Source organism: Phascolarctos cinereus, unplaced genomic scaffold (assembly GCF_003287225.1).
Source record: "Phascolarctos cinereus isolate Bilbo 61053 unplaced genomic scaffold, phaCin_HiC Scaffold_9;HRSCAF=440, whole genome shotgun sequence".
Classification (NCBI taxonomy): domain Eukaryota; kingdom Metazoa; phylum Chordata; class Mammalia; order Diprotodontia; family Phascolarctidae; genus Phascolarctos; species Phascolarctos cinereus.
The window spans coordinates 100,413,146-100,438,185 of record NW_027556402.1 but is presented as its reverse complement, the minus strand read 5'-3'; the positions used below and the strand labels follow the sequence as shown (position 1 = coordinate 100,438,185).

Below are 25,040 nucleotides of genomic sequence, written 5' to 3'. Positions count from 1 at the left end.
CTATCATAACATATTTAGAAGATAATTTGCTGTGACTAAATTGTATGTGTACTGGAAACATAAAAATGTTTCAACAATAGAGAAACTATTAGCGTAAATAATCACAATAACAACAAAAATTAAAACAAATAGATTACTTCTTTAGATATCCCAAAAGCCTTTGACAAAGTGAAGCGTATTATTTATATTAACATAATATTTTTTAAAATCTCTAAGAATGAAAGGATCCTTCTTTAATATAATCAAAACCATATTTTCAAACCAAGAACTAATGCTTTTTTGCATTGAAGAATTACTGAAAGCTTTCTCAGTCCACATAGGGATAAAGCAAGGATGTACCCTTTCCCTACTATTATTTAGCATAGTTTTAGATATGCTAGTCATAACAATAAAACAAGAGACGATAATTAGATGGATAAACATAGGCAAAGTGGAAATAATATTGTGCCTGTTTGCAGATAATATGATAATATACCTAGAACGTTCCAGAGAATCAGTGAAGAAACAAATTCAAGTGTTAATAGCTTTAGCAAGGTAAATGGGATGAAAAAAATAAATCAACAAAAATCATTAGTATTTTTATGGTGTTTAAAACATCAGGAAGAAACAATATTAAGATAAAATCCTAATCAAAGTTACTGAAAATGCATAAAATATCTAAGTGTACCAACACACCTAATATTTCTGCACAAAACACTTGGCAGAAATTAGACAAATAATTAGAGTGATATTGGTTGAGCAATACCAATACAATAAAAATTATTATGCAACTTAAACTCATTTGCCATTCTCTATCATGCCTTTCAATTTATTTGAAGTGTACTTCATAGAACTCAAAAATAATAACCAAATTAATTTAAAAGATCAAAAGTTCTAATATCTCCAGGAAAATATGAAGAAAAAGTACAAATGAAAAAAGGCAGAATGTTTAGCAAGAAACAGAAGCAAAACAAAACAAAAAGTAATTATCATGTGTTTGATAAATACAAGCCCATAAATTACTTTGACAAAGTCTTTTAAACAAGAGCTGCGGAGAAAAATGGAGAACTGTTTCACAACTTGTACCCTCTATCCAAGTAGATGTACTGTTTTTAGAAATGTGTTTTTAATCCACAAAGCAGTCCAATGTAGTAAACAGGGTAAATATTATTATTCCTGTTTTCCTGATGGCAAAACTGAGGTTCAAAGAGATTGACTAATGTCTTTTGTCTTTATATCACAATCATTTCACCCTCTCCCTTGGATTAAGAAAAACAGTTAAGCTCAAATAAGTGATATCTGATCAAATCTATTTTAAAAGCTTCTATTTTAGCCACTCTGTCTTGAATAGGTATATATGTTTCATTATTTGTTCTGCATAACTTTTATTTAAAAAAAAATACTCAGGAGGCAGTGAGGTGACCCAGTGGATAGAGCACCAGGCCTGGAGTCAAAAGCACCTGTGTTCAAACATGACCTCAGACACTTTGTAATCGAAAGGATTACGTACCCAGCAGATTCAATTTAGGTTCGGATCTCAAGATATAATGACACGTACTCAGGGTAAACTTAAAAAATAATCACATTTATTTTACAATGATTAATAATGATTAAAAACCACACAAGCAATAAAGATAAGAATAATATTCAATGCAATAAGTAATAATCAAAGTAAAGAAAAGTAGGAATAAGAAAAGAAAGGATACACACTCACTGACCAGGAGAGCTCAGATACCCATAGAACCAGGGAGACTGGAGACAGCAACATGGAGCGTCCTATCCTGGGACACGATGGCCATGCGCAGAGTCAGTGTCCTTATCTCTGCATCAAAGTACTCCAAAATCTCCCTTTCAGATGACCCTTTTTATATCCATGTAAACCAGGGAAAGACAATCTCGATATTTTGTTTCGTGTACATATCCTTGGTGAGTGCTCATGTCCAGGCACGCACACATCTCTAACAAAAGTTGGGGCTTGATCGGAGCCCCAAATACCTGTTTGTTGTGTAAATCTCCAAGGAGTGATCAATTCCTTGGACAGTTACACACCTTTCTCAAGAAAAATGTTCTTTGAGATAATTTGCTTTCCCAGGTAACATAGCTTGTTGGTTATTTAATGTTTTGTCTCCACGTCCCGGCCATGCATGGTAACTCCCATCTATCTTTATGTCAGGTTATGAGGCAGTTACACCGTTAGGTCACGAGATAGTTATGCAGGGGGCTGGGGAGGATCTATTCTCCTCAGTTCCCCTTTAGCACTTACTAGCTGTGTGACCCTGGGCAAGTCATTTAACCTGATCGCTCCCATCTGTGTAGTTATTTTTGCCAAGAGTGGAAGGTGAAGTCAACTGAAATAGTTCAAGATTGATCTTATCAAGCTATGAAGGCAGCAGTGGAGTAGTGGAAAGCCTACTGTGCTTGGTAACACGAAGCACAGGTTTGAATCCTGCCTTTGCCACCTTGTACCTGAGAAATTTCATTAATCTTTCTGTCTTAATTTCTCTATAGAAGAAAGGAGCTGGAAAAGATGACCTCTGAGACTCAAACAGCTAAAGGTCCTAAATCAGCAACTGTAGAAATAGTTATAGGATTTTGTTTCCCATACTATTTTTTTTTTGGCTAGGCAATGGGGTTAAGTGACTTGCCCAGGGTCGTCCAGCTAGTAAGTATTATATGTCTGATGTTGAATTTGAAACTCAGGTCCTCTTGAATCCAGGGTCGGTGTTCTATCCACTGCGCCACCTAGCTGCCTCACTGAAATTATTTTCTAACAGTACTGACCTCTTTCCACAAGGAGGCAAGTAAGATTGCATGCTTCCCTGGCCCCCAGAAGACTACATTTTATTTGTTTGCATACACTACCAGCCATCACAGCTACAAGTCACCTCATAACCATTAAGTTGGGTCAGTTGCTGAGTCACTGAAAATAATGGTTACAAGTGGCAGAGACATAGATTTTTTGCATTTTACTTATTTCTCCTCACTCCTTTGCTGGACATGGAGGTCTGAGCCAAATGCCCGATAATGAGATAACTGGAGATGGCTGAGCCAAGAGCCCGCTCCAACTTTTGCACTGGAATCTTTCCAACACATCAATAATCACTTGAGAAGGCACTGATTCAGGCACCAGCCTTTACTTGAGGATTAAAAACCACCTGGAGCAATAGCCTTGGCCATCTGCCCTAGGTCTTGAAGCCAGCCACCCTTTGACTTCCAAGCTCAGCTGATCCCCTGGAGTCCAGTATTTGATGAAGGCTTTGCCTGTTTAAATAAACATACTCTTGTATAGAAGTTCTATGGCAATTTGGACGCAGAGATCTTACATAAAATTAAGTGGCTTTTTTTTAAATGAATAACACACGTAACTACTTTTCTAATGATAGAGTGGAGGATGTACTGTCTCTGTAACCCTAGGCATGTCACTTATCGCCTCTAGGACTCAATTTCCTTTTCCGTAAAATGAAAGGGAAGGGGAGGGTAAGGAGAGGGGAAAAGGTTGGAGTAAATAGCCTCTGGGGTCGTTTCCAGCTTTAAACTTAGGATCTTGTCTAGATCACAGATGCAGATGTAAGAGACCTTCATTATAGATTTCAGGAAATTTAGGCCCAAGCATTTTAAGTGGCTTGCCCATGGTAGTAAGTACCAGAAGTGGATTTGGAATGCGGAGGAGTTAGATGATGTGCTCAAGGTTACACATTAAAACCAAATTAATTCTTATTGGGTTGACATATTATCGAGAATAGACCAAGACCCTAAAGAATAAATTTCGGAACCGGGTGAGAGAAAGGCTTTTCAAATAAGGACAGTGACAGTACGTAATCACATTCATAGTCGACTCAGAGTTGGGTCACCAGCTTGCAGCAGTCCTCCAGTTGATCTTTGACAATTGGCCCCTTAAAAAGAATTTTCAGGCAGCAGCAACTAGTCCCAAGGCTGGACTCTAGGACCCTTCGCAAAGCCTACAAGCATTTCTTCCACAGACCTTTGCATCCTAAGGCACCGGAGGTGAGATTGGGAATACTTAAACCAGCTTCATTTCAGGGCATCCGAATTCCCTCCTCTAGAGTTGATTGGTGGAGAGGCAGATGACAGAAAAAAGCAGCCCCACGGCCGAACTCTCCATTGGCCACTAGGAGGTGGCAATCAGGGCGGAGCGAGGGGGTTCTGTTCAGGGCTCTGGCTTCTGCTGCTGCTGCTGCTGCTGCTGCTGCTGCTGCTGCTGCCGCCGCCGCCGCCCCCCCGCCGCCGCCGCCGCCGCCGCCGCCTCTGCCTCCGCCTCTGCCTCCGCAGCAGCTTGGTTGCGCCTTTGCCTTCTCTGCCACCGCTACTGCTGCGGTCCTTGCAGCTGCTGCGACTGCCGGTATCGCTCGCTCGGCACTGTCTGGGGAAGGGATTCTAGGGAGCTCTCCAAGGGATATCTGAGGCCCGGTTTACACTATGGTAAGTGCAGCAGCCTGGGGGGCCTGTGTCTTTTTCACCTGGCTTTGGGGCGGGGGCAGTTCTGAATTGGAACAGTGGCCCGGTCCCCTGGAGAGCGAGTCCTGCGTCCTCGCAGGTCCCAGTTGGAAAGAGAAGCGTACCAGGGTTCACTCCCCCCCTACATCCTGTAGGGACTGGAGGGCTGGACGTAGATGGGGTGGTGGTGGTTCTAAGTGGAAATGTGGAGAAGAGAAGGGAAAATGGAAACAAGTAAGCAAGCTATCTATTTCTTCCTTCTCCTCCTTGCCCCATTCGCTTTCTCCTCCCCTGCCTCCTGGTCTTGGCAAAGAATTGGGGAATGGAGTAGAGGAGAGATAAGGGCTTGGCCCCAGGAATTTGCCCAGCTTGTGCCATAGCTGGGGGGAGGGATGGTGCAAGGAAGAATGGGTGCAGCACTGTGGAGGGGGCTGGGGTGGGGGGAAGCAAGCGTGCTCACTCCCTCCCGCTCTGTGCGGATACTCAGCTCCGCAGATAGTAGCGGCAGCAGGTGAGCGGAGGAGAATAAGGGAGCCCTCTGGCCTGGATGAATTTGGGACCGGACTCTTGGTGCCCTTGGATGCATCTAGCTCTGGTCGTCTGAGCAAGCCTCCAAAACAGAGAGTTGTACCCAAGATCCAGTCCGAGGAATCACACGGGCACAAGCTTGCAAATGGATTAACCCACTGCGTCCCGGGAGGTGGGCGGGGAGGTTGGAGGAAGGGAGAAGATGGTTTCTCCTTACCGACATCTGCCTTTTACTTCTAATGTCCCTCTGTCTATATCTACAGTACGGATTCGTGAATCACGCTTTGGAGCTCCTGGTAATACGGAATTATGGCCCTGAGGTGTGGGAAGATATCAAGTAAGTGTGGCACTCCTCGCCTCCCATCACACACACACACACACACACACACACACACACACCCATGAACTCTAGCTACATTCCTAATACCCGAGGACTAAGATCCAGGGCTGCATCTTCCCACCAATCCCGAGCTGAGCAACTCAGGCTCCTTCCTCCTCCCTAGAGAAACCCCCTTGCTTCTCCTCCCAGCTGCTGCCCAGTCCCAGAGCGGCCTGAGCTCCGGGTTCCCACGCTCCGGAGGGAAGGATGGAGGCAAGAGAAGCACTGAGTGCGGCCGAGAGGGCGCGGTTCAAGGCCTGGATGAGGGATGGGGAGGGAGGGAGGGAGTAAGAAGGAAAGGAAAGAAGTTCTGCGGTCACCACCATCTCCCTTCAGAGTCTAGCCTGTTTTGCCTTTGGCCCAGCCGTGGGAAAGAGCTGCTAGTGCCCCTACATGACCCTAGAGCTGGTCAGTTCCTTCTCCTCATACTGTTTGGGAGCCTAAGGGACACCAGTCCTCAGCCAAATCCTGACAGGCCATGGACTCTCTTGCCTCTAAGGAGCTTTTTTCCCCCTGAAGGATTTTGACTAAAGGAAAGCCATGGCCCACTTGGGGGCAGGGGAAATGGGGAAGGGTTGCACAGTCTTTGTAAAAACAAGAAGAGTAATGTTATTGACGCATGATTTTTTGGAGCAACTAGGGTTGAGTTCACTACTGCTTCTGAAATACTGGCAAAGTGAGATATGTAGGAATTTCTACTTCCACTTCTCAAACTTTTAATGGAATCATTATCCAGCTGATAATTTACAGCCTTAACCCTGGTCTCTTCTATGGAACTATCAACCATTCATCCAGGTATCAACAAACATTTATTAAATGTCTTCTATGTGCCAGGTACTTTGGGTCTGCAGGAACTAGAGCAGTCAGTGTCTGAGCTCTGCAAGGAAACATTGATTAACCCAGAACCTTCTGTAGTGACAGTCACTATTTAGTAGAGGCAACCGGTAGTCACAAAGACTTTCCTTCAAATGAGTCTCGGAATTTGTGATCACTCTATTGTATAATTACTTACTACCAATAATACCAACCAGATATTTCAGGAACTTTCATATTTGTTAAATAATAGAATGCTTCCCACTTCTCTCATAAATTACTGCTGATGTTTTCCCCTCTTGATGTGTCTTGATGATGGATATTTAAAAAGGATTTTCTCTGTAAGTCATTAATAATATGTAATAATTCTATATTATTTCTTTTCTCAGCACTTTACAGCTATAACTATTTAATCCTTATCTATTTTATTAGGCAGTTAAGGTTTCTTGTGCTCTAACAAAATCTATTTTCATGGAAATCATCAGGGTTTTAAATTGAGGCTAAGAAATAAACAATTTTGCAATCATAAGGCTTTTCATTTACCTGTCCCTAGCTGGAAAATATTTTATCTTTTGAATCTTAAAGGAAATTGGCAATTAACCTTTTGAATTATCTGGGCAAATAAAATTCTTAGGTCAACATTGGGCCATGAATTTGGCATCTACATCTACATTGATAATTGGATAATTCCCACTTAGCTTTATTGCCACAACCATGGAGACATAAGACATTAAAATTTAATTATTTAACAATATGATTTAAATGTTAGTATAGGCATAGAATACTAATGAAACTGTTTCAACATTAGATAAAATAGATAACCTTTATTGAAGAACCTCATCTCATCTGTAAAATGGGAATACTAATCATTTCTTGCTTCTGAAGTACAATGAGAGCTAATCAGTGTTTGCTTTTTTAAATATCTGTTCCTCACATGGGACATTCTATCACCATACCTGTGGATAGGCTATCCTTTATGTCTGAAATGCACTTACTTCTTAGAATTACTTGTTTCCTTGAAGGTGCAGCTCAAATGCCACCTACCATGTGAGGTTTTTCCCAATCCCTCCAGCTGCACTTAGTACCTCTACCTGAAGTCATGATGGAATTACTTTGCATATGTTTGGTCTATACTCATAGGTGTACACATTGCCATCTCTAAAGGGCAAGGACTGTATTTAAACCATTTTTGTTTTTGAATCCTGGGTGCCTAGTACAAGCTCTTGGCATGTTGTAGGCATTTAATGAATGCTTGCTGATTGATATATGGTATATAATATATCATGAAAAGACACAACATAAGTGTATAAACTATGGGATGGTTTATAAAATGCCCTGTGCTGGAAGTCAGGAAATCTGGGTTGTGTGTCCCACCTTTGCCACTGTTTAGCAGTGTGACCCCTAGCAAGCCAGTTAGTGTCTTTGGCCTCCGTGTTCTTCAATGTAAAATGAAGTTTTTGAATGAGATGATTTCTAATGTTCCTTTCCAGCACCGGCATTCTCTGATTTTCATCTGAATGACTAAAATAGAAGCAAAGCTCACACATTCGCAACGTCCAGTTTAGACTCCTGTCTAGTGATGATGATGAAAAGACACTTTTTAAATACAATTTTCTTCTGGTTAATTTTTTAAAAAAAAAGATTAATGTTTACATTGACCAATATTGACAGCTTCCCTTCTATAGAACATTAAAAATTCTCCAAATGCAAAAAAAAAAAAGGTCATGAAAGCAAGGTATTGATTCAGCCAGATGATGCTAAGAAACCAGCCACATAGTTAATAAATCTGAACCTTTTTTTTGCTTCTTTTGGAAGGCAAATGGCTTTTAACTCATTAATTCTTGTTATGTTGGTGTGACTAATATTCTTGCATTCTGCTTAAGAAACTATGTTTAAACAGCATAAGAAATGCATTGGGTCATGTGAGAAACCACATCAGTATTTTTCATGCATAATTGACTCAAAGATTATTTTGCCTTGGAAAGGAAATACTATGGCTTAAAATAGAACCTAGAAAGTGGCTCAGTTGCTGATTGGTCTTATCATTCCAAAGAAGATCTTCTCTGTTTATGGAATTTTAAATCTGGTTTAAAAAATGGCTCCATATATTCAGTAAAAATGTTGTATGAAAATAAAAACATTTACAACTCCCCACCTATAACCTCATGTTTATCTAAGGCTTTTCCCTCTCTCTCTGATCTGCTAGTGACTCTTATAAAGCTGACAATAAAAGCTAATGTATTTTTGTTGAGTTTAGTAGAATAAGATCTCCAGACAGTCAAATCTATGCTGCATCAGACAGACTGCCAAACATTTAATAACAAATGAAACCTAAGTGACAGGTTCCAGACAGGAAGCTCTAAATGGATAAAAGCTCTCAATATTTCACTCTATTAATTTCCACTTTCTCACTTGACCACGATGTAACCTTCTCACCACCACTTTTAATTGTCTTTTTCTGGAAAGAGGAGGGGTTGGAAGGCTAAGGCAGGAAAAATCCCTAGGCCATGAGGGGACAACATAGATAGACATTTTTTAATGTAGTTCAACTTCTGTTTTGTTTTTCCTTTCAGCGAACTCCTCTGTTGCTTTGAAGGCCTCAAGGTATTTCTAGGAGCCATTGTTTCTTCTTGGAAAACAAAACAAAACAAAACAAAACAATAAACCATTATTTATTTGACTCATAAGCACTTAGGTATAGTGGAAATGGCAACAACTGAAAAAACTTCGGTTCATATTCCACCTCTGACTTTGACTGACTTTGTGACTGCAGGCATAGCTTTTTTAACCTCTGTAAGCCTCAGTTTCCTTATCTCTAAATGGGGGTGGTGCTATCTCACAGAGATGTTTTGAAGTTCAAATGAGGTAAGAAATATGTAACTTCTCCACATTTTCTCTCATATATTTTATTAGATCATAGAGTTTTTAAAAATGCTCCTTCTGCTTCCATAGGGAGAAACACAAGATAATCATATTTCGTTATGTAATTTTGGAGTTACAAATGTAGCTCAGACTGTCAGACCCAATGCCTTTTTCCCAATATCCCATTTGTAATGTAAAGATAGAATAATTGTGTCAATTGTCTCTGTGAGAGAGCTTAGTGAAATAAGTGTAACGTATATAAAGAGCTTCAATAGCTTAAAAAGGCCTTCCTTAGAGATCGTCTTGTCCAATACCATCATTTTACCGAATAGGAAAACCAAAAGGGAAGTGATTTGCCTATGGTCATGTATAACTAGTAAGTAACTCTTTAGGCAACTCTTTCACACCATACTGCCAACCCAGAATGCATCAGGAATAGTAGGAATAGCTCATAAAGCACATTAAATCATCTACTACAAACTAAGGCTTCCTAAATTACAAACAAAATCATTGTCCTCCAGAAACTCTGGGTTAGGTTTTTTTTTTGACATTTTTATTTAAAGTTTTGAGTTCTAAATTCTATTCCTCCCTCTGTCCCTCAACTTCTCCCCTCACTGAGATGGTAAGCAGTCAGATATAGGCTATACATGTGTAATTATGTAAAACATTTCCATATTAGTCATTATGTACAAGAAGACTCAAGCAAAAAAATGAAAGAAAGTGAAAAATAACATGCTTTGGTCTGTATTCAAACAACATCAGTTCTTTCTCTGGAGGCAGATAGTATGCTTCATCATTAATCCTTTGGGATTGTCTTGGATCATTGTATTGCTGGGAATAGCTAAGCCATTCACAATACTTCATTGAACAATATTGCTGTTACTGTGTACAACATCCCCCTGGTTCTATTCACTTCACTATGCATCAGTTCATCTAAGTCTTTCCAGGTTTTTCTGAAATTATCCTGCTTGTCATTTCTTATAGCACAATAATATCCCATTACAATGATATACCACAGCATGTTTTTATAGAGCATGAAATAGTTTATATGTCAAATGTATGGATAAAGGAAGATATAGAAAGCACTACAAAATGTAAAGTAGATAATTTTGATTATATGAAATTAAAAAGTTCTTGCACAAACAAAACCAATGCAACCAAAATTATAAGGAAAGCAGAAAACTGGTGAGAAATTTGCATCAAGTATCTCTAATAAAGGCCTCATTTCTCAGATATATAGAGAACTGAGTCAAATTTATAAAAAATACAAGTAATTCCCCAATTGATGAATGGTCAAGGAATCAAAGCCCTCTATATTCATATGAAAAATAAAATGCTCTAAATCACTATTGATTAAAGAAATACAAATTAAAACAACTCTGAGGTACCACCTCACACTTATCAGATCTGCTAATATGACAAAAAAAGAAAATGTTGGATGTTGGAGGGGATGTGGAAAAACTGGGACACTAATGCATTGTTGGTGGAGTTGTGAACTGATCCAACCATTCTGAAAAGCAATTTAGAACTATGCCCAAAGGGCTATAAAACTGTGCATACCCTTTGATCCATCAATACCATTGCTAAGTCTGTATCCCAAAGACCTTCAAAAAAAGGGAAGAGGACCTATTTGTACAAAAATATTTATAGCAGCTCTTTCTGTGGTGGCTAAGAATTGGAAATCGATGGGTTGGGTTTTTAAAAAGTACTAGGTCCTGTTTGTGGTTACAAAGTGTAAGTGTACATAGCCAATTTGTGGAGGGTTTTAAGTGGAAAGGCCAAGCCAATTAAAGAGTTGGAGAATAAGAACCTTCAGGAAAATTTAAAGGATCAGGGATTATTTAGCCTGGAGAATAAAAGACTGAGGGATAAACTAAGAACAGTATATATGCAATAGCATTCAGCTCTTCTCCTTCTCTGCAGAGGAAAAATAATTCCTAAATAGAGTTTTGTATGTGGTTAGGTTTGACATAATGAAAGGTCATGAATGTGGAATAGATTGGGTTTCTCCAAGTGGTTATCTACCTCAAGGCCAAGACTTCTCATCTGTGAAATGGTTTTATGTCTGGTTCCGCCTAAAGGCAATAGGAGCCTGTAATTCCTGTTTCTCTGTTCGATATCAGTGGCTGCCTGCCCCATGGAAGCTTCCTGATGGATGGAATGAAATACCTCTCTCTCTCTCTCTCTCTCTCTCTCTCTCTCTCTCTCTCTCTCTCTCTGTGTGTGTGTGTCTGTCTGTCTGTGCCTCTCTGTGTCTCTCTCTCCCGTCTTTATCTCTCCTCTCCTTCCCTCATTGAAGTTTCTATCTCTCCCACCTCTCTTCTTTCCTATTCTACTCTCCCTTCCTCTCTCCCCTATATTGCTATAATAGCTAACTTTGTCAGTCAGGAATCATTTTTGCCCTAGTTAATGCAGTCAGTGGGAAGTTTTAAGTTCTTGCCACTTTGAATCCCTCCTATTCAAAAGAAAAGTAACAATTATCGATCTATATATAACCATCACTCTTTCTTGGGATCTATCAGGTTAAAATAGACTTGATTGTTGTCTTCAGGAATAGACAGTGCCTTAAAGTCACAACTCAGATTGAAGGGAATATTACAAGCTATGCCTAAAGAGACAAATAGCCCAAAATCTGTAAGAAAAACAATACTCCTATGTAAGTTTTCATCTTAGATTTAGCACAGCTTCTGACTATAGTACCACTATTCTTTCAGTCTTTCAAGCCAGGAACCTTCACTAATAGGTTCTTCCTTTATCAGAGCTGTCTATGTGGGTCACTAGATAGCCGTGGAGGTAGGAAGACCTGAGTTCAAATCTAGACTCAGATACTTGCTAGCTGTGTGACACTGAACAAATAAACTTCTATCTGCTTCAGTGTTCTCCACTGTAAAATGGGGATAATCATAGCACCTACCTTCTAGGCTGTTGTCTGTCATGTGCCAGGACAAAATGAGATAATATTTGTAAAGTGCTTTGTAAGCTTCGAAGTACTGTATAATAATAGCTAACATTTATATGATGCTTACTATGTGCCAGGCACTGTGCTAAGCACCTTATATATGCTATTTCCTTCGATCCTCACAATAACCCTGGGAAGTAGGTGCTATTATTATCCTCATTTTACAGATGATGAAATTGAAGACAAACAGAAGTTAAGTGACTTGCCTAGGGTCACACAACTAGTAAGTGTTCGAGCCCATATTTGAACTCTGGTTTTCCTGACTCCAGACTCCAAACCTCTCTACTGTACTATCTAGCTGTTCCATATTAAATGCTTTATAAATATAAATGCTAGCTATTGTGGTTACAAATCCATTCTGTCATCAAGTCTTGTGCTGTCTTCCTTTGAAATATCTTTTAGATTCCCATTTTCCTTCCCTTTCTCTTTTACTCTATTGCAAGAGCTTCCTGTTTATTCTTGCTGCCTCTGGGTTCTACCTCTCTAATAAGAAACTGACATATATTGAAAGAGCATTGTCCATGGGGTCAGGATGTTTGGATGTGGCACTTGCATGGCTAATAACCTCTCCGAGCCCAGTTCTTTCATCTATAAAAAAGGCAATGAAGATACTTTCACCACCTACTATTTCACCAAGAGATCATGAGGAAATATTTTGTAAACCTTAAAAGGCTACATAAATGTAAGTTATCATATCCATCTCACGTGCTATTACTGGAACAACTTACATAAAATAATGCAGTCACCATGTCACCTCCTTGCTTAACATTCTATGATTCATTCCCTCCCCCATAAAATCTAAACTCCGCTGCATGTCTTTTAATGTCCTCCACTATCGCACCTCATCCTGCCTACCTACTTAAACCTCATTTTTCTCTATCCTCCAAGGTAAGTGGATCATTCCACTCAGCCTCTGCAATCTTTTTCCTTCTCTCCCTTCCTAATGGCTAAAATGCTCTCCTTCTCCTCCAACTTTCCAAATCATATTTATCCTTCAAGGCAGTTCCAACTTTCTCCTTGAAGCCTTTTCTAAATAATACCTTTTCTGGGGTAGTTCCTCACAATTCAATACTTTATTCTTCACTGATTTATTTCCCCATTTGTTTGCAAGCTCCCTAAGGGCAGGAACCTTGCTCTATATCCCCAGGCATGCAAAGTATAGCTCAATAAATACTTGATGGGTCCGGCTTCATCTTCCTTTATTTTTGAAAGCACAAGTTTTAGGTGCTTGTTTTTCTCCTGCTGCCCTTTGGCTGTTAAAAGTTTAGTGGCAACAATGTCAAGTCTTCGAGAAAAATGGTAAATCTGGTACCTTAAGAGCAAGAGTCTACACTATTCTCAGTTTACATAGACAGCTCTTAACCAACATTTACAAAACCCCTATCAATATGTGTATAAGCTTTTTTTGAACTTGACTTTATATATTTCACCTTGCCTTCCCTGCCCCCCTTCAAAAGAAAACATAAGCACCTTAATGATAGGCATTTTGTCGTATTTTATCTTTCTATCAACCGGGTGTTGTGCTGTGCAGTATGCTTCAGTGTTTGTGGAAATGAGTTAAAATACTCTGTGGATCCTGAAATGTGTTTGAAATAGCTGCTTGTAAGCCAAAAGACCTGGATTATTGGAGCAAGCAGATTTTCATGAACAAATCTAATCTGCCTAGAGACTCATTGGTTATATGTTACTTCTATTACTGTGTCATTTTAGTCTTGTCTGACTCTCTTTGACCCTATTTGATTTGGATTCAGGTCTTCCTGACTCCAGGGCGGGCACTCAATCTACTGTGCCGCCTAGCTGTCCTATTTCACTTCTCACAATCATCTATACAACATTGCAGGACTGAGCACTGAGAATTTTTTAAATGGAAAGTCTTTTATTTCCTAATTTTTAATATCATATCCAGGGATCACACTTTATTGATAGAAATGAGAACTCCCAGTTCTTTTAAAACAAACTCACAGTTACTCTTTTATTTTGTTTTCCCCTTTAAGCAATAATTCAGCTGAGAGGTAGCCTAGGATATAGAGGGTTACCCTTGAAGTTAGGAAGACCTAGGTTGACATCTGATGCAAACTAGTCCAATGCCCATGGACAAATAGATCTTCTAACCTTGAAGTGCCACAGACTACTCTCTAACACTCTAGGGTTTTGACAAATTGCTGCTCACCATCAGTGAAGGAAGTTTTCACACTAGGAGTACCCCAAGCAAAGGTAATCACTGAGCCAAACACATTGACATGCGCACAAGTTAAAAGCAAAAAAAAAAAACCCTAAAATTTAAAAAGGGAAGTGGTGTGAGAAATGGTTTTTAAGATCCTCCTTTTGATCATTGATGTGGGTTTAAATCAATGTATATTCTAGTGGGGGGAACTAGGTGGTTCATTGGATAGAGTACCTGGCCTGGAGTCAGGAAGACTCATTTTCCTGAGCTCAAATCTGGCCTCAGAAACTTCCTAGCTCTCTGACCCTGGACAAGTCACTTAACCCTGTTCGCCTCAGTTCCTCATTTGTAAAATGAGCTGGAGAAGGAAATGGCAAACCACTCTAGTATCTTTGCCAAGAAAACCTCAAATGGGGTCATGAAGAATCAGACATGACTGAAAAATGACTTAACAACAACAAAACGAATTAACGACAACAAAAATATTCTAGTAGATCTTAGTCGAGCATCTTCGTCAAACTGTTTTTACGCTGAACAACACATTTGGATTTTTGTCAATATTCTGGTTATAACATATGATTGTTCAAGGCCCATTTCTCTCATGACCTTTAGCTCAGCGGTTTGTGGCTTTCTCATGAAAATCCATTGATAAAACAATAAGTGATAATGGGTTAGAGATAATGCCTCTTATAGACATTGAAGCAATTCCTTCTCTTGTTTCCAGGTTAGATGTTTGTGTTTTAAATTTTTATAGCCTGATCCACCAGTGTATTCTTTCAGTGAGGTTTTAGCAGTCCAAAAACACTTAGCATAAAATTCCAATAATCTCAAACCCTTTACCAAACAGCCTCTTTTCCTGATGCCCATTTAAATCACCCCAGTGCACCCAACTGAAAAGCACTAGAGATCCAGTGATATCCTGTCTTTTCCTACTTCCTGGCCCACTGGGTGGGCTTTCTCACATATTAGCTAATATATAATAAAGGATGCCTTTCAATGATCTTCAGCAATGGCAGCCTACCTCTCTTGGTCATATAAGCAATGCTTAGGAACTGTATTATTGTAGCCATGTGCTAAGCTAGCACTTAGCACAGAACCTGACACATGGTAGGCATTTAGTAAACATTTATTGGATTAGATTGGCCATGACAATACATGCAAAACTAAATAGGAGATGGAGGCAGTTGTTTTGAGAATTTCCGAAGATATCATTTTGCATAGAAATAACCTGCTAAATATGGCTATCTACCTTATGTCTGAATAAACAATACCTTTGACGTGCCATAAGGTTGCCTCATGTGGAAAGATTGTTTTTTCATTTATTTATAGAAACAATGACACATTGTTCATTAACTGCCTTGTGTTGCGATGTAGTAGAAAGAGTACTAGACTTGGGTTAGAAAACCTACCACTTATTAATTAGGTAATCCTGGTGAATTCATTTAACTTCTTTTTAATCTCAGTCTCTTCATTCATAAATAGAGAGCCGCCTTAGTTATTATTACGCCTCAGTATTAGTAGGTAGGTCAGATGAGATGGTGCTTTAGGCTCCAAACTACAGAGGAATGAACCCTCCATTGGAGTCAGACTAGGTGGGCTCAAATTCTAGCTGTATCATTTACCAGCTCTGTAAATTAGACAAATCCCCTAAATTCTCTGATTCTTATTTTTTTTTAATCTGTAAAATCAGCTGGAATGGATAAATGACCTCAATGTTCCCTTTCAGCTCCAAGTCGATGATGCAATGAATTGTAGCATGCGATCCTTGTAGAGTTTTTATTTTTTAATCAAGAATTAAGCATAATGGAAATATGGTAGAGATTTCACTTCACAAAGGAAACAGTTACTATGGGGAAAAAAGTTTTTAAGTAATCTTAGTTGTCTTAATTTGGGTTTAATTTAAAGTATCCAAGCTGTTGAATACAACAGTATAAAAACCCTGTTTACTCATCACTCCTGACAGTCAATCTGAATGGATGTGGTTCACTTAAACAGCTTTTTTAAAAGCTTGTCACTATCGTTGCATTTGGAATTTTTTTTCCTTTCCGTATTCAAGTTGTTCTATGCCAATATCTCATTCTTCAGCACAAGATTATTGGTGGCATTTACATTTATTCATTAAGAAAAGGATCTTTTTCTTTTCTAATATATGTTTTTGCATATTACTATAACAACTGCCATTTAATAAATATGAATTCATGTGATCTCCACACCCCCATACCAACCCATGCTAACACTGCTAGACTGACATGGACACACAAAAAAAGTATCTTTAATGAAATGTATTGTGTATTAAACATATTCAGTATTCCTGCACATTTAACAATTAAGCTTTTTAATCAAGGTATTTACTTTTTGTAATAGTGTTTCTATACAACAGTATAGTAATACAATGTCAAATATTTTCTTTTTTTAATAAAAACTATCATTCTTTATTGCTTAGTATTCCCTTTTCTTTTTTTACATTTAATTTTATTTTTTCTCAATGACATGTAAAGAAAAAATTTTAACATTCATTTTTAAAAGTTTTGAGTTCCATATTCTCTCTCCTTTCCTCCCCTCTCTTTCCTTGAGAAAGCAAGCAATTTGATATAGATTGTACATGTGCAGTCATGTAAAACATATTTCCATATTAGCCAGGTTGCAAAGGAAATACAGACCAAATATAAAAAACCCAAGAACAATAAAGTAAAAAAAAAAGTATGGTTCAATCTGCATTCAGACATCAGCTATTTCTCTGGAGGTGAATAGCATTTTTCAGCATAAGTCCTTTGAATTTATCTTGTGTTGCTGAGAATAGCTAAGTCATTCACAATGTCAGATATTTTCAACAAAATGTACTTTTTCCAAAATGCTGAGAGGTTTGTTTTTTTGTTTGTCTGCTTTTGCTTAAAGAAAACTTTTTGGCTGTTTGTGCCTAAACTGATGGGAGCTTTAAGATGATAGAACCTTGTTTGGCTTTAGTTGGTAACCAGTTACTTTGCCATATTCTGGTCAGAGTCACAAGCTATCCATAGTATTTCAAAAGTGCTTGCCTCATAGTTTTTCTGTCCTGCAGGATTTTAGATCTGTTCCCTGTACTGACTCAATCATTATCATTGTTCAGACTCTATCAGTCCAGGAACCAACAACTAAAAAGTGTTCCTGACTTAAGAAAGGTGAAACAAAACAAAATAACTTAAGAACATTGGAACTACAAAGAATCACCAATGTATCATAATGAAAAACATGACAAATTATATTTCAAATATCTTGACTAAAAATCTAATACAGTTACAGAAGAAAGGATAAATACAAGCACTGTTTTGAAACCAGTCATATCATTTTGCAAACACCTAATTTCTTAGGTCACTTCCCCCTTTGTTGTTTGAAAACATAATATATGCTAAATATCAGTATGCATTTTCTCCTTGTTACAACATTGAAGCAACAGGCTTCTGTTTCAATAACATTTGGGTAGTTTACTTACATAAAGTACTTTAGGATTTAGAGGGCAATTTACTTACAGCAACCTTCTGAGATGGAAGATGGATTATGCAAGTATTATACCCATTTTACAGATAACAAGACTAAGGTTGAGAAAAGTGAATCCTCAAATGCCAATTTCTATAGGAGACCTTCCCCAGGTCTGCTGATAGGCTCTTCCCTTTGAGATTACCTTTCATTTACACTGTGTGTTTTATATACACCTTGTTATATTCAAATGCTCTCTCCTCTATTAGAATGTGAGCTTCTTAAGAGCAGAGACCCTGTTTTCTTTTGTTTTTTTCCTTCTTTTTTTTAATCCCCAGCTCTCAGCATTGTTCCTGGGTTATAGTGCTTAATAAATGCTCATTGTCTGACTAACTGAAGATAGTATAGACAGTAAATGGAAGACCTCAAACTTGAACTTGGATCTTCTAATCCCAGTCCAATGCTCTTTCCATTATACCTTTATGGATACAATTTAAATCCCCATAAAGTTCTGTTAGGTGGAATTCAATCCAAACAATTGTCTAATCAAATTGTCTTTGAATAGAAACATAAATATTTTGCATAACAGACTACAAAGAAAACCCAGAAGATCTTAGTGCCAAGCAAACACATTCACAATGCAAAAGGCACGTACAAGAATTAAACTGGTGAAGAGGAAAGGAAGAAATTGTGAACAGATTGTGAACAAACCTTAACTTGATGAAGGATATATGATAGGTTATTGTGCTTTGGATTGTAAGATTCTTGAGGGCAGTGACAGTCTTTTGTCTCTTTGTATTTCCAGAGCTTAGCATAGTGCCTGGCACATAGTAGGTGCTTAAGCAATATTTATTGAATTGAATCTAAAAAAGATGAACCAAAAGACCATCAATTGGTAGATTTTATAAATTCCAAGAGTGTTTTTTGTTAGGATTACAATATACTGGAGCATGTGCATGTATGTCCCTTTCTATGAGTGTTGGTGCAAGGGGTTATCTTGTATTGTAGAAAGAACAGTGGATTAAGAATCAAGTGATCTGAGTCCTAAATGCTGGCTTTGTCACTAATTAGCTGTATGAGCTTGAACAAATCCCTTTATTCAGTGGACTCCATTTCCTTGTCTATATACTGAGGGGACAGGATTGGAAGATTAATTTCTAAAGTCCTTCCAACTTTAAGATCCTAGGTCCCCATGTTAGTCTTGAATAATTTTCTGAAAACAGGTTGATACTAGCTTCCCCAGTCCAACTAAGGCTGTATCAAATCAGGTCCAAGGGACACATCGTGGTTCAGTATATTTGGGAAGGAAGAGATGGAAGTCTTGGTTCTAGACTTACTGAGCTGGTCTGAAAGTTCCCCTATGAAGTAAAGTAGGTCTGCCTAAATTTTTCCTTGGAATTCTGGCTTTTCTAGAAAGAAAATTCACTAGGCTGTTCCCTGCTTCAACAGATTAGTGGTGAAGGGCTGTATAGTAAAAGAGCCTTGGCTGGAATCAAGAGAACTGAGTTCTAAGCCTGTTATTGTTTGTTCAGTCACTTTTCAGTCATGTCCAACTTTCCGTGACCCCATTTGGGGTTTTCTTGGCAAAGATATTGGCCATTTGCCATTTCATTCTCAAGCTCATTTTACAGATGAGGCAATTGAGGCAAAAAGAATTAAGTCAGTTACCCAGGGCCACACAGTTAGTTAAGTGTTTGAGGCCAGATTTGAACTCAGGAAGAGCAGTCTTCCTGACTCCAGGCCAAACACTCTATCCACTGCACCTCCTAGATGCCTGTTCTAAGCCTAGTTTTACCTTTAAATAACTGTGTGACCTTAGGCAACTTAATCTCTTCGGGCTTCATCTCCTTTAGACATAACATGAGTTGTCTTTGTTGGCTTCCTTCAAGTCCCAGCTAACATCACACCTTCTGCATGAAGTCTTTCCTAATTCCCCTGAGTGCTAATTCCTTCCTTATGTTGATTATCTGCAGTTTTCCTGTATTAGCTTGCTGGTGCATAGTCTTTCTGTGTTGACTCCCCTATAGATTTTGAGCTCCCAGAGGCAGAAACTGTCTTTTGTCTTTCTTTGTATGTCTAGCACTTAACACAGTGCCTGGCACATAGCTGGCACTTAATAAATATTTATTGAATGATTGAATGAAATAAGTATAGACTTTCTAAAAAGTGTTGAATAGCCTTTGTAAACTCTAAAAAAGAGAAGGATGTGAAACTACAATGCATCCCCCCACCCCGGCTTTTGTTGCTATGGAAAAGATTGTTTCTTAGTTTTAAGGGATTTTGTTTTCTCAATGAAACTGTGAACCCAGTTGAAACTTCTCAGCAGATGACTATCTAAATGACATCACAACCAGGGCAGAGGAGGCATTGGAGCAAAGTCAAAGGTGAAAGTGCTTCCTAAGTACAACTTAACCATCCTCCCAGAGTCAAAAATACTCACATCTGTCTCCTCTGCATTCTGGGAAGAGATGATGATGAGTGTCCTTGATAACGTGCAGTCGTGAGTCAGAAAACAAACTTAAGGAAACAAACACTGAAGAAATATGTAAAATTGGCCCCCTCCCAGAAAAGAACAAGGCTGGAGAAGCACTCCCTTAACTTGTGTTTCCATGTATCTAGCTTACTTCGCTTTGTCCCTCTGTACGATTATTGGAAGTATATGCATGTGTCTAAGAATAAGATAGGAGAAATCCATTCCGCTGTATGAATGCCACCTCCAGATGAAATTCTTTGGGGTTTAGTTGGTTGAGACAAGAAGTCCTTATCCTGTTTCAGAGAACTATGTGCCTATGTTTTCTCATCAGAAACTATCCTTGTTGGTTAGGGAAGGTAAACGACTCTGCTTCTTCATAACCATCCAGGACTCAGACAGCAGACCTCTCACCACCCAGTCCCCTGGTCTTCTTGGCTAGCCTCAGGTCTATGTTCTGTGTCTGGAAACAAATACATCATTTTCCATTCCTTATTATGCAGTGTCATTAAAATGTCTATTCTACCATTCTGTAAGAGCAGTCACATTTTTGGTCTTTTTTTAAATGATTTTTCATGCTGTGGGTCCATGTGAAAGATTAAATTGATTTCAAACTGATATTATTGAAATGATGGCATGGTCAGTCAATATCACCTACAGAAGGAATCCTAGTATCCTTGGACAAGTCACAGAATCTCAAAATTGGGAAAGATGCAGATATCATTTAAATTAGCTCCTCTATAAGCAGGAATCCCCTCTCCAACATTCCTGAAAAGTTCTGGAAGACCTTCAGTAGAGAGCCTCACTACCAGTTGAGGCCCCTCATTCTACTTGAGATCAATTGTAATTATTGGGAAGTTTTTTCCTGACCTCAAAACTTACAGTCTTCCTCTTAGCATACAGCCTGCAGGCCATTTGCAGCCCGCCAAAGGATTTCAGGCAGCCTACAAAAAATTTAGAGGATGTAACAGAAAGTAAAGATCTAATGAGTGCTTTGTCTATGCCCTGCTTAACCCGCCTTCCCCTAGTGTAACTTGGCAGGTGGCTTGCTACTGAGCACTCAATCATATTTGTCATGTGACTCACAGCAACCAGCCATCATCAGTCTGTCTCAATGACCAGACTGTCTGCAGCCTGAAGAAGGTTAGCCTATTTAAATTTTGGCCCTTACCTACTGCCAAGTTGTACAGGTCTGTCTTAGCAGCTTTCATCCATTGCTCTTACTTTTGCCCTCTGAGGTCAAGCAAAGCAAGTCTAATGCTCTTTTATATGACAGCCCGCCAGGGACTTGAAGAATGCTTTCATATTCTATTCCAACCATAGGTTTTCAGACTCAACCACAGTTTCTTCATCTGATCCTCCAATGCTTCATTGTTCATATCTCAGGGTCCATCTTGGACTCCAACTTGCCCAGGGTCACACAGCTAGTAAGTGTCAAGTGTCTGAGTCTGGATTTGAATTCAGGTCCTCCTGACTCAAGGGCCAGTGCTCTATACATTGCGCCACCTAGTTGCCCCATGTGATGTAATTTTTAAAAAATTAATTAGACCTGTGATTTTATTGATGTTATTGTTGTTCACTCATTTCAGTTGAGTCCAGCTCTTCAAGATTCCATTTGAGTTTCTCTTGGCAAAGATCCCAGAGTAGTTTGCCATTTCCTTTTCCAGCTCATTTGACAGATGAGGAAACTGAGGCAAACTTAAGTGACTTGCCCAGGGTTACACAGCTAGTAAGTGTCTGAGGTCATATTTGAATTCGGGTCTTCCTCACTCCAGACTTGGCACTATATAAACTGCTCCACTTAGCTGTCCCCTTTATTGGTATAGGAAAGAGCAAATGAGAAAATACCCTCTACCAATGCAAATAGGCACCTGTTCTCCAGTTTATAGTTTTAGCTAATTATTTGGGAGCACTGAAAGGTTCAGGTGACTTGTGTCAGAAGTAGGTCTTGAACCTAGGTCTTTCTGTCTCTGAGGCTAGCTTTCTACCTAATATGTCACATTACTTCTTTAAAGGCAATCCTAAAATGGGGCACCCAGAATTAAATGCTGCATCTCAGATGTAGTCTGAGGAGGGAAGACTGGAGGTAAAGCTTCCTGTTATGAAAGAATACAGGTTTGGAGGCTTATCGGACAGTATTGAAAAGATCTCAGAGAATCATCAGTTTTGCAAATGCTATTTGGGGACTCAAGTGTAGCTCAATTAAATGTTGTACCAAAAGAGCATTTAGAGAAAAGCTATCCCCCCCCCCACTTCTCTAAATTTGTGTGTTAAAAGATACTCTACAGAACAGTTTCCAACTTGGGGACTATGGCTGTAGGGCTGAGAGGCTATGCAAAGACTTCACGTGTCCATATGTTCTCCAAACTTAGTTATCTTGTCACTATCTTTTGTCAATCAGTGTATACTGGAGGAATAACTACCATCAAATCCAAGTATGTTTTAATATTCATGTAGAGATCCAAATACTCAGAAAGTATGGGAAGCACTGGTATAGATGTGTCTTGGAAAATCTCTCTCAGAAGCGTTTTGCTGTGCCTAATGCAGAATTTAATTTTTAAAATTTTAAAAGAAAAAATTGCCTTGTGGTTTTCATTTCAACAGTGGTGGTCACATAATGGGAAGACTGTTCAGGGAGGGTATTGTAGTCAAACTTATTTTTACTAGAGTTTGCAAGTTACAGAGAAGCTAGGTGAACACACACACACACACACACACACACACACATATATATGTATATATGTATATAAGGCACACTTTTTAATTTAATCTGCATTATTAACATTTTTTTTACATCTAAACAATCAACAAAATGATATATCAAGCCCTGTTTGTAGAGCTTTCCCTTTTCCAAGGTGTAAATGCTCACACTGAAAATTTAACAATTGGTTCTCCCATTAGAGCTGGCTCTAAAAGACATACCTAGTTCTTTTCTAGCCATTCTTCTCTTTCCCCTCTTCCCCATAACCCTCTACACACAATGTAAGATTTTTCTGAAAGTTCTGCCTTATCTCTGCACTTCTCCTTGTGATGATGCCAATGCCAATTTTGTCCTATTTCATATTAAATTTTTCTCTTCATCTTTTGGACATGACCAATGAATTGATTGAAAATTATTTTTGTTGCTGTTCAACTCCATATTTTTCACAAGGGTTTGGTTTTTCTTTTTTCTTTTTTTTTCAATTTGAAGAGAATTGGTGGAAAGAAGAGAAAATTATTGATTGATAATTAAAATAAAATCTGTTTTTAATAAACATAGGTGCAATCCCCATCCCTAATTTGGAGAGCAATGCAATATTTATTTTAAAAAACAACAAAGGAAACAGAAATGTGCCAATGGATAGTTCTTATATCTATAAACTCTATGAAAACATAACATGAAACTAATTGAATGAAGACATTTCTGTTGGAGGCTGAGCTACTATTGTTCAGGTACTTAGCTTTACAAAGATCTAATTTGCCATAAGGCTACAGCTTGGGAGAGCAACATGAAAGGGTAGTTCTCATACCTATGGAATTACTTGAAGTATAGCTATTCTATGTTGTTTGTCAAAAGCCAATCACTTTAGGTTGCCATTATGTTGTGAAAGTTTTACTGCCTGACTTAAAATGTGTGCTAGGGCAAAAGGGAGAACAAATTCTTTTTGTGTGAATAAAGATAGCTGGGGATACCTGCAACTAGAATTTTCCTCAGAAAAAGGTTTTTAATCTTCTGAAATACTAGAGTGTAAGTACCTGCTATGAATGTTTTAGTATATATGGGACCTTTCTCTCTTACCATTTCTCCTTCTCTATATATGATCTTCTGACACCTAGTCCAGGGTTCTTTATAATAGATCATGTAATATATAATGCCTGACACTTGGAAATATACAGGATAGTAAAGGTGAATGAGAGAACATTCTCCCTGTCCTATTGTTTTCCCATCTGATGTCCAGTCCTTGTAGGTAGAATGAATGATCTACTTCACACCTATTGAGGACATAAGTGACAGGTCTCTCATTATGCAGGCCCTTGCATCCCAGACTGACCCAGAGTGAAAAATTAGGCTTCATCTCCCATCCACCTGGTGGAGCATTAACCTAAAATAAACATCAAAGTTAAGTATTGGTGCTGATCTATCCTTGCTTACAGTGGAAGCCTATAACAATCTGAAGTTTTTTAGCTGGCAGATTTTCTTTTCTTCCTCTTGTGATTTTGAGTTGCTGGTTGCCCAGGTCCACTCTCCAATTTCCTCATCCGCATCAGCCTCATTTTTCCAATGTCCCTATCATGTCCTCTGGTACTCCCACTCTATTGTGTTCATTCACAAACTCCTATTCATGATCTTTTTCTTCTCATACTTCTTCCATTTCTTTGGAATCACAGAGACTTGGCTCCCTCTGGAAGACACTAGCAAAATTCAGCTGCTTTGCTTTATACAGTGATCTAATTTATGTGGAGAGAATGGATAGGTACCACACCCATCAGATGGTCTTTATTAAATATCCTTGATCCCCATCTCCAGGAGATTTCTTGGATTTCCTTTTCTGATTCCCCCCCACTATTGGGCCTATTAAAGGGATCCTCAATCCAATTCTTCTTTCTTGAATCCTACTCAGAGCTTCCTTTCAAAGCAGGAAAAAAATCATCACAGAGTGAGACTCTGCTTTAAGGAGAGCTGTAGTTGCCACATCCAGAACCTTTCCCTACCACTGTATCTTACAAAACCATCTTCTTTTGAAGTTCACAACAACCAGATTTATTTCCCTGATCCTGATAACCGTTATCTACTGGATCCCAGGCCATTCTCTTTCCTTTCTCATATAACTCAATATCTAGCTTACGGTCTTCTCCTTTAGCCCAACACCTGCCCTTAACACTTGTGGACTTCAACTTAGAAGTTGATGTTTCTCCAGATACTCTCTCTCCCACTTCATCTACTTCCTTAATTCCCACCAGTGGCACCTTTACTCCATTCCAGCCACACACAAAGATG

At 38.8% G+C, this 25,040-nt stretch overlaps 1 protein-coding gene across 6 annotated transcripts in view; it reads left to right on the top strand.

Moving 5' to 3' along the window:
- The first annotated feature begins 4,184 nt into the window (after positions 1–4,184).
- Positions 4,185–25,040, top strand: part of GUCY1B1 (guanylate cyclase 1 soluble subunit beta 1) — a 67,865-nt gene continuing 47,009 nt past the window's right edge. For 2 of the 6 annotated variants that reach the window (XR_013484189.1, XM_078148953.1), the window contains exons 1-2: positions 4,185–4,419; positions 5,226–5,299. Coding sequence is in view for 4 of the 6 variants with exons in the window: in XM_078148953.1 (XP_078005079.1) it covers positions 4,417–4,419; positions 5,226–5,299 (77 nt within the window). In the remaining 2 variants the exon portion in view is untranslated. Of the gene's footprint in view, positions 4,420–4,597; positions 4,669–5,225; positions 5,300–25,040 lie in introns of those variants that run through there. The other 4 variants (XM_078148950.1, XM_078148951.1, XM_020994058.2 and 1 more) reach the window with 3 other exon arrangements.